Source organism: Macaca fascicularis, chromosome 3, assembly GCF_037993035.2.
Source record: "Macaca fascicularis isolate 582-1 chromosome 3, T2T-MFA8v1.1".
NCBI classification, from domain to species: domain Eukaryota; kingdom Metazoa; phylum Chordata; class Mammalia; order Primates; family Cercopithecidae; genus Macaca; species Macaca fascicularis.
In genome coordinates this window covers 134,433,319-134,449,418 of record NC_088377.1, presented here as the reverse complement: position 1 = coordinate 134,449,418, position 16,100 = coordinate 134,433,319, and the positions used below count along the sequence as shown (strand labels likewise).

The following is a 16,100-nucleotide window of genomic DNA, read 5'->3' as shown; positions in this document are numbered from 1 at the left end:
GTGAAAGAGAATGTCAGTGTGCCTTTATGCCCAAAAATAAGCCCAAAATACTGTTACCCCTGTAAGTATTTTTAGGATACACAAGTATTTGAAGCAATGCTTACACCACTGATTTCCAATCCTGATGTGACATAATCAGGACAGGTTAAAATCTCCCAAGGGTTACTGTGAAACTATCAAAATCAAAATTAACACGATCATTTTCTTTTTAAAAACATATACTTTTGCTAGTTTGATAGAGGAAAAATATCTGCAAATCAAGCTATGATCCAAAGGTATCTGAACTCAGCCAAGATTAAAAATAAATAATCTGGCTGGGTGCAACGACTCACACCTGTAATCCCAACCCAGCTTGGGAGGCTGAGAAGAGAGAATCGCTTGAGGCTAGGAGTTTGAGACCAGCCTGGGCAATGTAGGGAGATTCCCATCTCTACAAAAAAAAATTAAAAAATAATAATAATGTTAAAAATAAAATATAAAGAAATAAATAATCTTCATACTGAAAAGTGAATATCTGAAAAAAATCAGGAGGCATTCAAGTGTCACTCATGCCATTAAAGCAGTCTGTATTTAAGTTGACAATTCTGAGTCTATAAATTGTTTTCTTCTTGTGTTCCCATCCAAGGTGAACTGCATTATTCAGATCTTGACTATAGAGGGCTATTGCCTTAATGCTAATCTGTGTTAAATGAACCACATTCTATAAGTCAGACTTAACTTGGTAATTCTGCCACCATTAATCAATAAACTGAAGAGTTAGAAATCGATAATACAAATTATCTATCCTGGGCCCCATCCCCTTCCAGAAAAAAAAGCTATGACTCAGAGGTCAGATTACTTGATCACCCAGCTAGTTAATTGTTGATCTAGTACCAAAATCAGGAAAGCTACTAATCCAGCTCTCAAGGAAATCGAGGCTAAACAATAACATAAATACAGGGACACAAGTAGAATAATTAATTTTATATTGCTTAAATAATTTTCAAAAAAATTAGACACTGTATGCAAACAGGACAAGAATATGTCATACAAGAGGCTAGGAAGTATTTAGATTGTACAAGGACCTATTCCTCTTAATAGACACTCAGCACATCCCTATAAAAAAAAAACAAAACTACAGATTCTTCTGTTTTCTTTCTGCTTTATGTTCATAGATAATGTGTTTTAAAATTGTAATGTTCTGGAGAGTTTTTCTTCCTCATAGTAAACACAAATCATATGGAAATAAGGATACCTGGGGACTGAAATCACTCCTGCTCCAGATTTAGTAGGATTACACCTCATTTTCACAGCAGTTGATCGGCCATTAATACAAGATGTTGTCGTTGTAGAAGACCTATTGTAAGCCAAATAATATTTTTAGAAAACAGATATAATACAGATTATAAAGACAAAAATATGTGAATAATTGCTCCCAGGCTTCATGAACAAATGAAAAAGAAAAATGTATTAAAGTTCACTAATTTACAATTTTAATACAATTTCACCTCATTTACTTTCATTGCCTATGAAAAGTTGACTACTTTCCCAGGTGATGTTATCATCAAAGTATTTAGTAAAGATATTATCATTTTAATAAATATTATAATCAAAAATATTCTTAAGGAAAAAAGGACCATATCTACTTACGCTGATGCTTTGATATGTGAATTATAAATAATTATTGCCTAGACAGTGAAATAGTCTCTTTATTGAATACACACACACACACACACACACACACACACGAAACTATATAAGGCTTTCAAAATATTCCATGTTTCCTACTTTTTACTATATTTCATTTAAGAACCAGTTACTAGTTATTAAGTATAAGCTACATTCTAGGAACCCTCAGGTGACATAATCGATCTTCTCTGCCACAGGAACTCACATCTGGTATATGATTACATACACACAATTATAAATATGTGAGTATTGGTGTTCCGTATATACTAGTTTCTTTTGATTAAAATACAGTCAAAGGAAACAGCATCTTCACTTACTTATAAAAGAAATGCACATCTGGTATTTGGCTTGGTGGAACTGGGAACATATCTTCTTTTATATTAATATTTTGCAATGTGGTTTCAACTGTAACTCCTAGATGATATTTAGAAAGAAGCTATTAAGCAATATGGAAAATTGGTTTTATTTGGTCTCTGTAGATTTGAAGAGAAAATAGCTTTAGTGACTGTCATTTTACAGTATTTACAGAAATGCTGTATTATATTAATGCATTCATGGTAAAAATAAGAAATTTTCCAAAGTCTCCAGAATGAAAGAGATAAGATTCTACTCCCTAGCTTTATAATTTCTTTTCACTTCCCCGGGTCTTGTTGCCTGAATCTAATGCAAGCAGTAATTCGATAATCTATGAAGTTCTTTTCAGTTCTCTAACATTTCAAAAGTCCTTTAAAATTTTCATTCTCCAGTGACTTTTATCGAATGAATTGGGCTGCTTTGCTAATACAGCTTTTTACTCATATTCAATACAGATGTATTTGAAAAAGCAAAAAATTTTGTGCCCTAATAATTTCCAAAAATAACTCTGAAATTTGCTTAATCTAGTAAGCAGAAAACTAAGGCTTTTTTTCCCCCTGCCTCTTGTAAGCAAAATAACAGAGCCAAAACACAAGCAATAAGAGCAAACTTTGCTTCAGAGTTCCCACTCTGAGCAACCCCCACCGCCCCCAGGAACTGACCTTGGTGCTGAAAGTCAATGCTAAATTCCTCTGGAGTCTATACTACAGCAATGTTCTCACATCTGGCCACACATCCGAATCACCTATGAAGCTTGTTAAAACCACAGATTCCTAACCCCCATCGTAGAGATCATAATAAATTTGATCCCTAGGAGTCACTCATTAGAGAGCCAGATTCTTCTTGAAACTTTCCTATGGCTGCCAGGACTACAGAGCCAAAAAGGGAACATGAGGAATGAAACTCAGCACCTTTGCTGTTTGTCACCTGCTTACTTTTGGTACGAGAAAAGATGATGGAAACTGGTGGCATATAAATGATTTAGGTGTAGATTGTGTTTGTTTACTATTCTTATTTTGTTTTTAGTTTTGGTTTTTAAAATTGGTCTGCCTCTTAAACTTCTAGAAAATCTGATGCCAGGCACAGACCCTCAGAAAATGTCATACTTATATATGAATTAACACATAAATGCAGAAGCTTCTCAGAGACTATTCAATAGTCCCCACTAGTAGGAGTTTTTTCACCATCTTACAAAGTGATAATGTAAAATTACCTGTGGGGGCCTTAATCATCTTTTGCAAACGCCAATACAATGACAAGTTATCCACAGCATAATTTAAGAATAAATGTATGCATGCATATATGAACCAAAGGAAGCTTACCTAAGAATGTATCTGCCAGAATGATGGATTGTGATGACAAGGCTGCTCGGAAACCCTTACTTTCAGAAGGAATAATTGTTGACTGGCATACAAATGCCCCTACCAAATTTGTGTAATCATCTGACCCTGCCACTATTTCTTTTACTGTAAAGTCTGTTATATTGTTGGTACAGAGAGCCATCTTCTTCCCCTAGGAAAATAAAGTCATAAAAGAAAGTTTTTATTGGATGTCAATCTCTAAACTTAGTCCCAACTAGCTAGTGACCCTAGAACAGCAGTGGCTCTCTCCTCACTGCAAGGATTCTGATTTAGTTGATCGGGTGTGAGCCTTAGCCATCCACCAGTACTTTTTCAAAGCTCTCAAGGAAAGTTCAATATTCAACCAAAGTTCAAAGTCTGAAGTTATAACAAATACAGTAATTCAAGACTATACTGCTCTTCCCACTATAAGCATCATTTGTAATAAATGAAAGTCATCAAGCTTAAGAAAATACAAGTAATCTATGAAATGTTCAATTCCTAGAATAACAATGCATGCAAAGAGACCAGCAAACTGCCGTTTAAAGCTTTAATGCCAAAGAAAAAGAGTTGGTCTTCCTTTTCCTTTATGATCCTATGTGTAGCAGAAAGGTAATGTGAAGGCTAAAGAAGAAAGCAAGTCGTACTGCAGCAAAATTCTAGAAAAACACCTGAATTCTAAATAGTTGGTCACTACAAGTGTCTTTATTCACCTACTCTTAGATTCAATGATGTGTATCTGTTCAACCATACAAGTTAAAGGGAATACAGAGATTTGGTTTTCTAATAATTTAGAAAATAATTGAAGATATAACTCATAAAAATGGAAAAATTGTTTAAATATACTATAGTCCCACTGCAAAGGACTATAGCTTGCTCCATAATTTCTACAAAGTAAATGTAAAAATAGGAAAACCATTTCACTGGTGTTAGATATAGAGTGTACACAGATGTGTAAAAAGAAAAATATAAAAGATTCTCTTTCTTAATGCAGCTAGCAGACCTAACCTATACATTTTTCTCCCACTACCAGGCCTTCTCACCACTATATATTTTTTTACTAGGCTTAAATTAAAATGTTGAAGCCAATAACAAATAATGAAAAAGAGCAAAGAAAAGGTACTTAGGAAAGAAAAAGGAAAATAGTGGAAGCTAAAAGAAAAAAAAAAGAACAAAAAGGAAAGAAAGAGATAGAAGCCAAAGGGGAAGAGAAGAGAAGGTAGAAAAAAAGGTAGTGCTAATGTAGGATAAGATTGTGATAGAAGTATGATAGATAATGGAATTAATCTTATTCACTGCTTCCCACACTATCTGGCACATAACAGGTATTTATATTTATTGAGTGAACTGAGTAACTAATCTACTGAGTGTCTTGGATCACCCCAGGTAAAATCAAAACAGGACAACTGTCATACCACGTAAAATGTTATGGATCTTTTTGTTTGAAAACCTCTATGGTCATCAGATCTCTTTTTGTTTCCTTTGTGCAAAGCTTTGCACAGTATCTCATAATGAAGACAATTGAAAATATAGGAGTTAATATGGGAAGTGACATGGAGGAAATGTCTTATTCTGTTTCTACTCTGCATGCATATACCTGTACATACTTCCCAACCCTAACCTCATATGTCCATTAAAATATTGGGAATTATGGTCCTGTAACCTCTCACCATTGCCAGTATCAATTAAGATTCCTCTTCTTCTCACAGAAAATAAAATCCATTTGTATGATTTAAGCCTACATTATCAACTGATATTTGGCCCTGCATGTCTCCTTTTTATTTTGAACACACTTCCTCTTGAAAGTCTGTTTCTTTCCATAATGGTTGAACTAGTTTACAATCCCACCAACAGTGTAAAAGTGTTCCTATTTCTCCACATCCTCTCCAGCACCTGTTGCTTCCTGACTTTTTAATGATTGCCATTCTAACTGGTGTGAGATGGTATCTCATTGTGGTTTTGATTTGCATTTCTCTGATGGCCAGTGATGACGAGCATTTTTTCATGTGTCTGTTGGCTGTATGCATGTCTTCTTTTGAGAAATGTCTGTTCCTATCCCTTGCCCACTTTTTGATAGAGTTGTTTGTTTTTTTTCTTGTAAATTTGTTTGAGTTCTTTGTAGGTTCTGGATATTAGCCCTTTGTCAGATGAGTAGATTGCAAAAATTTTCTCCCATTCTGTAGGTTGCCTGTTCACTCTGATGGTAGTTTCTTTTGCTGTGCAGAAGCTCTTTAGTTTAATTAGATCCCATTTGTCAATTTTGGCTTTTGTTGCCATTGCTTTTGGTGTTTTAGTCATGAAGTCCTTGCCCATGCGATGTCCTGAATGGTATTACCTAGGTTTTCTTCTAGGGTTAAATGATCTAGAACTAGAAGTACCATATGACCCAGCCATCCCATTACTGGGGATATACCCAAAGGATTATAAATCATGCTGCTATAAAGACACATGCACATGTATGTTCATTGCAGCACTATTCACAATAGCAAAGACTTGGAATCAACCCAAATGTCCATCAGTGACAGACTGGATTAAAAAAATGTGGCACATATACACCATGGAATACTACGCAGCCATTAAAAAAAGGATGAGTTTGTGTCCTTTGTAGGGACATGGATGCAGCTGGAAACCATCATTCTCAGCAAACTATCGCAAGAACAGAAAACCAAACACTGCATGTTCTCACTCATAGGTGGGAACTGAACAATGAGATCACTTGGACTCGGGAAGGGGAACATCACACACCGGGGCCTATTATGGGGAGGGGGGAGGGGGGACGGATTGCACTGGGAGTTACACCTGATGTAAATGACGAGTTGATGGGTGCTGACGAGTTGATGGGTGCAGCACACCAACATGGCACAAGTATACATATGTAACAAACCTGCACGTTATGCACATGTACCCTAGAACTTAAAGTATAATAATAATAAAAAAAAGATAGTCTTTTTCTTTTTAAAACACAAAATTGACAACATAAACAACAGTACCACTTTCTCAAATAACTTCCTGCCTAAAAAAGAGGTAAGATTGACAACCCTGACCCATTTTTATGAAAACGAAACGTCCTCAAAGCACTTACACCATAGCTCCAAGCTTCAGGTTTCAACTGACTGCGTAAGTGATTTGATACACTGAGAACGAGACAAGGTTGCCCCTGGTGGAGAAATCTGCCAATATTCTAGGAGGCAATAGAGGATCTAAGCAATCAAACTTCAGTTTCTGACACTTGGTTGATATCCATAGAGAATTCACGGGTCCATTAACACAGAAAATATCAACTCAATCAGAGCTGAAATATAGGTCCATCTCACCTTGACAGCCAGAACTCACCTCATGCCCACACAAACTGATATTGAAGAAATGGAAGTATTTTGTTCCTTTGGAGGTGAAGCTGGGGCCATTCATTAATGAGCCCACACTGCTGAGGTTGCTAAAGTCATAGTGCAAACTCTGATTTTCTTTTTCATGGTAGAAAAAGCAGTCACTATAGCAAACCGAATGGTCCTTTGATTAAAGATAAAGAAACGATATAGCAGGAAAGAAAATATTAGCTGCTACTAAAATGTGTTTGAAAAAAGTTCTAGGTGTAAAAACTATTCCAGTAATTTAATCTTAGCTATAATATACTTTACCACACTAATATCAAGAATTTCTAAACTCTAACTAGATTTTTCTAGCCAGAGTTCAGAAAATTCAGAATCTTTTAAAGACAGAGTAAAGTTATCCTCAGGTTTGTTCCTCGTAGAAACTTATTTCTTCAGAGTGAAGAACAATAGTAAGAAATAGCCAAAATTCTGTTATGTAAATTTAAACAGACAGTAAAACTGCTTTGTCCTTCACTCATAATATGGCATCAATCTTTGCCATTAAAAATTGTAAGAAACACTAGCTGTTCCCAGATGACTGCTACAGCCAGCCTACAGATAGGTAGTTTATTTGCTGTACCTAAACAATACACAAGAAATCAGTTTTAATATTTTGGAAAAGCATTCTTATTTGGGAGCTTTTAATATTTTGTGTCACCAGTAACTAGTATTTTCATGACATACAGTAAGTGTTTAATAAATGCAAGAAGGGAGAAAAGAGAAACGGTAAATTGAAAGTCTTATTTCAGAATAAATAGCAACCTCATAGCTCCCAAAGAAACGTTAAGGAGAACCCTTGAATTTCTCTATTAAAATGTGCTTTCATGCGGATACCTGAAATGCAGACCCACTTACCTGATTGCTTTTACTCCCAGGCCCACATGGAATACAAGCCTCTTTGCCATAGACCTGATGTATGGACAGGTAGGTGTCAGGTGGACATTCCTTGCACTGGTTGGTTTCTTTCTCAATGTAGTGGCCTGGAGGGCAGGGGACACACGATGAACCCGACTGTTCAGAACCGAGGGCACAGGCACGGCATGAGGACGCCACCCCATCAACTGCATTAGTGGCTGTGATAGAATAAATCTTCACCATGTCATTGATGAATCGTCTATTCTAAAAAAAGAGCAGAAAGTAATGACTTCTGCCTTGGGGCTTAGTTGTACAACCAGATTATGTCTTATGTTGATATCATCAAAATAACTAAATAGAGTGTTCCAGCCTAATAGTTTGTAATTGACAATAGATTAATATCACTGCTATTTGGTTCTTCTTTTTGAAAATCTTAAATCTTGACACCAGAAACTAATTTCCACAATAATAGAGTTCCAGGAGTTTTGTCACAATTACTGTGAGATCTGTCACAATTGGTAGAAATTAGGATGCAATTATAGACCTCATATCCAGAAGAACTAGTATAGTTTAAAGACAGGAACAGTTTTTTTATCTCCCAACATTGTTTATTCACATCTTAGCCTAAATCAAATGATACAATAGGATGTTGAAAGTGTGGCAGGGTAGAAATGCCTTGGAATGGGGATTAGAAAATCTTGGAAGACTAGGACCTCTAGTCACACACAAACATTAACTGTGTTAAATCAATGCAATCACACAATTTGACTGAGTCTTCCTTTCCTTCTCCAGTCCTTTCCCTAATCAACATAAGAAAAGATGTGAACTAGAGAGCAAAAACCTGGGTCTTATTATGATTTTCCTTCTTGTAACACTGGGTCACTTTAAGGTCTGGCTTTAATTAAGCAGTGGGCATCACTCTATCAGTACAGAGCAGTGTTACCCCAGACTACTTAATGCTTTTTGTCTGGGACAAAGATAAATTGAAGGCAAGGAAAGGTTCATGCCCCACAGGATGGTAATCTTAACATTCATAAGGAATAACTAGAGTCAAGTACAATCTGGGGAATTTGTTCCCCACTGAAAGCCTGAAGAGAAGAAGAGAAAAAGCCATACATTTGCCACCATAGCATTACGGCCACTTTTGAACAAGTGGTTTCTCTTGTTCTCACCTTGGGAAGGTTACATCTATGGAGATCCACAAAATAAGTCCTGCTACTATTGAAACATATGGTACAATGGAATATACTTAGGGGAGGAATAGGTCTATTCTGGCAGGGAAAATAAAATAAAGGAAATGATTCTGTGTGTTAGCTCAATAGTGTGTACATACACATTCTCCAGGCTGTAAAGGAAATATTACTGTAATGAAAAAATAAAAAAACACTAGTTAATGGCTCTTAGATAAACATCAGATGACTCAGATGAAGAGGAAGAAAGTTGCCCATCTTCACAAAGCCTCAGAAAGCTTTAAAAACAAGCTATTTTTAGAGAACTGCAAAATTAGATTTTCCTTCTCGTAAGTTTCCAAAAACTATATTTATTCAGAGTGAAGAACAATTCAAAGACATGTTGTTATTTTATTCCATACATTCTTACTCTCAAAAAATAAAAAAATTATCATTTTTATACCACTGACTCCATAACCAGATTATTCATTCTATATTTTTAAAGAAGCAGTCTTTTCTCTCAAATTTGAGTGATCACTTTGTATGTATCTCCACAAGGGGGCATCATTAGTGTATTTAAAGAAAAAAAAAGTGCTTGGAACTTACATCTTGACCCTGATTAGTTCTCTGGAATGCCCATGTAAATGTAAACGTTGCATTCTTGAAGATGATATGGGTGTAAGCTTGTTTTTCTTTGGTTCCACCCCATGATTCTACCACATTCGTACTTTTTCTATTAATATCCTAAAACACAGTGGAAAAAAATATATTCAAATAAAACACAAACTCAACATTAATATACCTGTGTATTTATTACAAATGTATTTATATTTAAAGTAAACCAATTAGAGTTTATGACTATTTACAAACAGAGCATGTAATCCCAGAACTCTTAAAACTTACCTTCAAGTCTGCACAAGCACCTCACTCACTCAGTAATCACAATATATCAACCACATTGTTCATGTAACTTGAAAGAGGTCTCAAATCATAGTATGTTAAAGGGTTGGGGTTTTTTGTTTTTATTGTCTATTTTTGTTTCATGTGTGTGATCTGGCTTGGGATATATACTTAGAAGAGGAAACATAACTCCTCAAACTTCTTACAATAAACTTCTAAGATTATCATTGAATGGAAAGGCTTGCAATTTTTTATCTTTTTCCTTCAGAGATTCTGATAGGGAGGTCTTACATAGGAATTCCAAGTTCCCCTGAATTATACTTTCAAGTTTCAGGGTTACTTTATCCAAGTGCATGTTAAGCAGAACGTTATTTTACGTTCATGAAATCCTCTCTTGCTTATACTTGACTTCCAAAAGGTTTAATTTATATTTTATTTCTTATTTATTTAACTAAATTCAAGATAATATTAAAATCACACAAATTTGTGATATTCCAACTGATATGCTGTCGTCAACATGACTAGAAAGCAAATATTAATAAGGTGACCAGATAATGTAACACACATCTAATTTACATAAAAAGAAAACCAAGCCTAAACCCTGAATTTTCTAATTTTCCTGGCAGAAATTCTGATAGATCACTTAGGAATTTGAATGGGCTTCCATTAATTATCTGGGATGCTGGCAATAAGGTTTCATGAGCTCAAGACAAGTCTCTTTGTTTTTCATCCTTTGATAATATAGGAATCAAACATGTGATAAAGTAATCAAATATGCTCTAAAGAGACACATCCTGAGTTCACACCACAGACAGGAATAACAGAAAATGCTCATCATACATTATAGAAATCCCATGCAACCAAACAATGAAATCATCATTCCCAAAAAGCAGCTCATAATATATCGATAGTGCTTCATTAAACATCATTATGGGTTATAATAAACGAAATGTAATGCATTAGTGCACATAATACCACCTTACATTTGTGAAGCACTACGTGATATTCAAAGCATTTTATATATTATTTAGTTTGAGATCTCCAAAAGTCCTGTGAGAAGATCAAATCACACAGAGGAAAAAAAAAATGGCAGACTTTGCTAAAAGCTAAAAGCTCTAGGATTGATTCAACAATATAAATATCATGAGATCCCTACTCTCAGGGATGCCTGGTTGAGTAAGAGAGACAAAAACATAAATAAGTTCACATAACTAAAACAGGGATTTTTCAAAGGGTTTTAGAAGCACACAGGAGAGAGTGGCTAACTTGACTGAAAGGAGTAAGAGAGAGCTTCTGAGAAAAGGTGAAGTCTGAGCTGCCACTGAAGTATGATTGGGAGTTCACCAGACAAAACAGCAAAAGGAAGAATGTCATTCTAGCTTAGAGTGTTAACACATAGGGAATGAAAACGTACAGAGTGTTCCACTAACACCAACAAATTCAGGTGACTAAAGAAAGGTGAGTCATAAAAGCAGGTTTGGAAACAGAGGCTGGGGAAAGAATACAAAGAGCCATAGAAACACCACGTTACAGAATTTGAAGTGTATTCAGAGGCCGTTGGTTCTCAAACTCTAAAGTATTTCAGAACCACCCTCAATGCTTGCTAAAATACAGATTGCTGCGACCATAGAGTTTCTCATTCAGTAAGACTAAGCTGAGACCCAGAAATATGCATTTCTAACAATTTCCAAGGGGACCCAGGTGGTGCTGGTCCAGGGGCCACACTTTAAGAATAATTGCTATAGGCCATAAAAAGCACCAAGGGAAGGGATAGCTTTGTTCTTCATGCCTCTACTGTTCAATTTTGGGGGGTTTTCTTTGTTTTGTTTCGTTTTAGAGATGGGGACTGTTGCTCAGGCTGCAGTGTAGTGGCATGATCATGACTAACTGCAGCCTCGACCTCCCGGGCTCAGGTGATCCTCCCACCTCAGCCTCCCAAGTAGCTAGGATGAAAGGTATGCACCATTGTGGCCAGCTAATTTTTTTTTTTTTTTTTTTTTTTTGTAGAGATGAGGTTTTGCCATGTTGCCCAGGCTGCTCTTGAACACCTGGACTCAAGCAATCCACCTGCTTCAGCTTCCCAAAGTGCTGGGATTACAGAAGTGAGCCACCACGCCAGCCTCTACTGTTGTTTTTCTGGTTAAGGATAATTTTGGCTGGGCGCAGTCACTCATGCCTGTAATCCCAGCACTTTGGGAGGCTGAAGTGGGTGGATGACCTGAGGTAAGGAATTTGAAACCAGCCTGGCCAACATGGTGAAACTTCATCTCTACTAAAAATACAAAAATTAGCTAGACGTATGGTGCATGACTGTAAATCCAGCTACTCAGGAGGCTGAGGCAGGAGAATCACTTGAACTCAGGAGGCAGAGGTTGCAGTGAGCCGAGATCACACCACTGCACTCCAGCCTGGGCGACAGAGTAAGACTTCGTCTCCAAAAAGAAAAAAGATAATTTTGACAGCAGTATAGATGAAAGAGTAGAGATGAGAAGAATGTATAGGAGACTACTGAATATTCCAGTTAAGAAATAATATTAGTCTGCATTTCAGCAAAGGCACTGAGTATAAGAAGAACAAACTAAAGAAATAAGGAGGCAGACTTGGGAGAATTGAAGACTTGTGGGTTATTTGTGATACAGATGGCTGTGCTGAAGATTATTCATGATCTTTTACTGCTACAAAGTCGATATTTTTTTTTTTCAGAAAAAAAGTCTGCCTTCATTTAAGCTATCACTAATCACAAATAAATGTTTAAGTCTCCTCACATTTTGCATATCCCGGAGAAAATTGTTAATAAACTGTTAACTAGCTACTAAAAGGCATTGGAAAAAAAAAAAAAAACACAAACAAAAACAAAGCAGGTCTGTGAAGTAACTATTTAATTGTAATGTTAAACTCTTAGCCAACAACCTTCTAACTCTCACATAAGGTCTTAGTAATTTTCGTGATACTTTCCTCAAGCTAAGAGTAGAGATTTGTATGACATCTGGAAAAGAAACGGGCAACATTATGACATGGCATAGTGAAGTCTTTTTTCTAAATGCTCTCTTTCTTCTCAGTGTTCTACATCTCCATTATTTTCTGCCCTGACTTATTAGTACAATGTGTTTTCCTTCCAGATAGTTTGAATAGCTGAATGGTTATCAGGGGAGAATTTTCATTCTGCTGGTGACATTTCATGAAGGAATTTTTTTTACCAGATTAATATTCCCTGGCCTCTATCAGTCACCCAAGCTCCCTCACTTAGTCTTTCTCATGAGGAATAAACAGGTTATTTGTGGACTTCATTGCACAATTCTTAATTACTTTAGATATTTTTTAATGTTTATGAAAGGTGCTAAGAATATCAAAAAAAAAAAAAAAAAAGGATTTATTATCCCAACTTGCCACAAACAAATTTACACTTGAAGGAGAATGCTAAGCTTAGAAATCTGCCCTGAAAGCTGCCCATCCACTTACCACCATGAAGTACAAAACACAGTCGGCTGAACAGAGGGTCTCAAAGACAAACGTTATTCTTCCTAGTTCAGAACCCATGGCTCCAGTCATAGATGTTGGTGGTCTGTTTGACAGATTAAAATGGCAGTATTCATAGTATGTTCTAAATACAATTTACAATAAAATTAAGCCACTATTTTTATTAAACAAAAAGCCATGCTCTTCTCTTCCTCTAATCTACCACTTCCCTCACCCAAAACTCCTTCCTCACTTAATCCTACCTGACAACACCCTTCGTAGACATTGAGTCCACATAACCATGGTAATATGCTTGAACCTCTTGTTGTAAATGATACCATCCATCCTAAAGGAAAAGACTCCTACTGGGTAATTTCAACATGGGGAACTAAAATGAAATGGGATTAAGAAATTTCTAACATACTATTTTACCAAGAGAACTGAGAAAAAATAGATAAATAAACCACAAGATATTCCTGCAAACAACTTGGACTGACCTCTTCATTAAGTATCCAAGAATCAAAGTTATTGTAGCATTTGGACACACTATTGTTTAAATTTTTCAGCTTTATCCAAGTAATATATAACTAACATTTATAGTTTCTCAATCACTAATTCTACGGATACTCTTCAATACAATACATTACCCTGTGACAGCTTGTTATTTACTAAGTATTTTTGCAATATTGTTCCATAAAGTAGCCCTACTTCTTTATTTATGTGGGGAAACAGGTGTGAGGATTCTTATAGAAAAGAATTAGAATTGTTTTCCTTACTTAAATCCTGGGATATGCAAGTTTAAGATCAGGTAATCATTGTCAGAACCTCCAGCCCCACTCTGGATATGATCTCCAGCCACCTCCCAACCTAGAAGTAATAAAAGTTATTTTATTAATAAAAATTCCATGAATGATTTCCAACAATCCGTTTAAATAAGGTAAAAGTAAGAAGAAGCATTAGTGTTTCCATTCAAAGTTAGAAATGCTACAAATGAATTCCCTATTTTTAATCACAGTTGCAAATTTCATGCCGAGGTAGATGTTCCAAGAGGAACCAAGTGACACATCATTTTGAATAAAAGATACTTAATGGGATAACAACAGTTTTCTCAATGAAGCATGATTTGTATTTTAACTAAAATAGATGGTCTCTATGTAATCTAATATATTGAGACTAACAACCCTACTCTTCAGGCAACAAATGTGCAATAGAAACTTCAAATTACTTAATAGAAAAGATTTGGGACCTGAGGTTCATTCTTATAGTCTGTTGTATTGTTCCCTAATTTAACCCCTGTTCTGCATTCATTCACTTATTTATTCAGCTAGCATTTACTGAGTGCCAAGAACTATGATATGCACTGGGATAGAAAGGTAAGACAAAGTCCACCTTCACTGAGGAGTCAGTAGAACATGAGAGACAGACATACACAACTGTCAACAGTTGTTGAGCTGTGCACAGAGAACCATTATGAGGTCCGTCTTCTGCAAAGTAACAATCAATATAAACTGAAATGGCCACAGTAAAATGAGGAAAAGAGAGGCTTCTCCAACATACCATCAAGCAAGGTTATTAATTAATGGCAGTACCTCAGCATTGGCATTTCCATCTCTAAAAGAAAATATCAGTATCTGCTACTGCAAGAGGTATAAGAAAGAAACTAAGGAAGAGGCTGATTCAGTGCTAGATTGACTTGGTGATTTTTGAAATGTTTTAATCAACAATTTATACAGAGGTGATATGTTGACTACATATCAATCAAGCTAATCTTAAAAATAATACGTACTAATGTACATACTTATAAGAGAGATGTCCATTGTTTGGCTATCTACTGTGGTTGAAAAGAGAGATAAGCGGGTATAGAATTCTAAGGGTTGAATAGCCATAAAACAGTCTGACCCAGTGGGACAACAGGCCCTTGACTGCAGTGTAAGCAATATGAGAGGCACTTAGGTTTAAAGAGACTGCAAACTTGCAATGCGGATAAAATGCAGAAGGATATTCCCACTTGGAGCAATTCTATATTAAGAAAGGGAGGACTTTATGAAATGTTTCTCTGAGAACAACTCCTAGTGTTCAGAAATGCCATGAGGAGGGATAGAATAGGGAAGGGCAAAGAAAAGAAGGCAGTACTAGGATGGTAAAGAGAGCTAAGTTTGGAGCACTAATACCCCCGCAGGAGGAAATAAACATTTCCCATGTTTGAATATTGCTTATTGGAGAGTTCCCCAATGTCCTCCACTTTTTTCTCTGTCCTGAGAAACAGAGTGTTTTGACCCCTTTGAGACCTGGCCAGCTGCATGTCCTCTCCACTACCTGAAGGCTTGACCCCAAGCCAGGGCCTTGAACGTTCCCAGGCACTGATAGAGCTGTTTAGTTTGTTGTCTAAAATACTGAAAGAAACCAGCCCTAGCCTTGAGCCAAACTCCTCAAACCCTCATCTAAACTCTACAACCCGACTCCCTTCATTCCAGACACACCTCAGTAGAACATTCCTTGTCTTACTGTCCATTGTGAGGTATGCTACAGGCCCCTCTGTAGGTAAATTCCTCTAATCAATGCTTTGGACTGATCATCATGGTGTTTAGTGCTTCTTTTGTTGAAATCCCAACTGGCCCTGTCTCAGGACAGTTTGGGGAAGTCCCTTTTGGGAGCGCTCCTGCCAGCCACTTTTGGGGCAACTCCAGCCACAGGTTCGGCCAAACAGAACACTTGTTATGGGTTGACTGTGTCCCTGAGAAAAGATATGTTGAAATCCCCACCACCAATACCCATAGATGAGACCTTATTTGGAAATAAATACTGTAAGCATATCATCAAGTTAAGATGAGGTTATTAGGATGGGCCTTAATCCAAAATGACAGGTGTCCTTATGAGGGGAGGAAAATATGGTCACAGACATAGACACAAAGGGAGAGGATCATAGGAAGACACAGGGACACACAGACCCAGAGGGAGGATGGCCCTGTGAAGATGGAAGCAGAGACTAA

The 16,100-nt window shown here is 36.5% G+C and overlaps 1 protein-coding gene across 4 annotated transcripts in view; it reads right to left on the bottom strand.

The window, feature by feature from the left end:
* The window catches only part of ELAPOR2 (endosome-lysosome associated apoptosis and autophagy regulator family member 2), a 177,123-nt gene that overhangs the window by 26,552 nt on the left and 134,471 nt on the right, over window positions 1–16,100 (bottom strand). For 3 of the 4 annotated variants that reach the window (XM_005550345.4, XM_005550348.5, XM_045388684.3), the window contains 8 exons: window positions 13,887–13,977; window positions 13,114–13,216; window positions 9,361–9,498; window positions 7,586–7,849; window positions 6,696–6,869; window positions 3,345–3,534; window positions 1,986–2,082; window positions 1,235–1,336 (listed from right to left, as the gene is read on the bottom strand). In XM_005550345.4, coding sequence (XP_005550402.3) covers window positions 1,235–1,336; window positions 1,986–2,082; window positions 3,345–3,534; window positions 6,696–6,869; window positions 7,586–7,849; window positions 9,361–9,498; window positions 13,114–13,216; window positions 13,887–13,977 — 1,159 coding nt within the window. The remainder of the gene's footprint in view (window positions 1–1,234; window positions 1,337–1,985; window positions 2,083–3,344; window positions 3,535–6,695; window positions 6,870–7,585; window positions 7,850–9,360; window positions 9,499–13,113; window positions 13,217–13,886; window positions 13,978–16,100) is intronic. The other variant, XM_005550346.5, reaches the window with a different exon arrangement.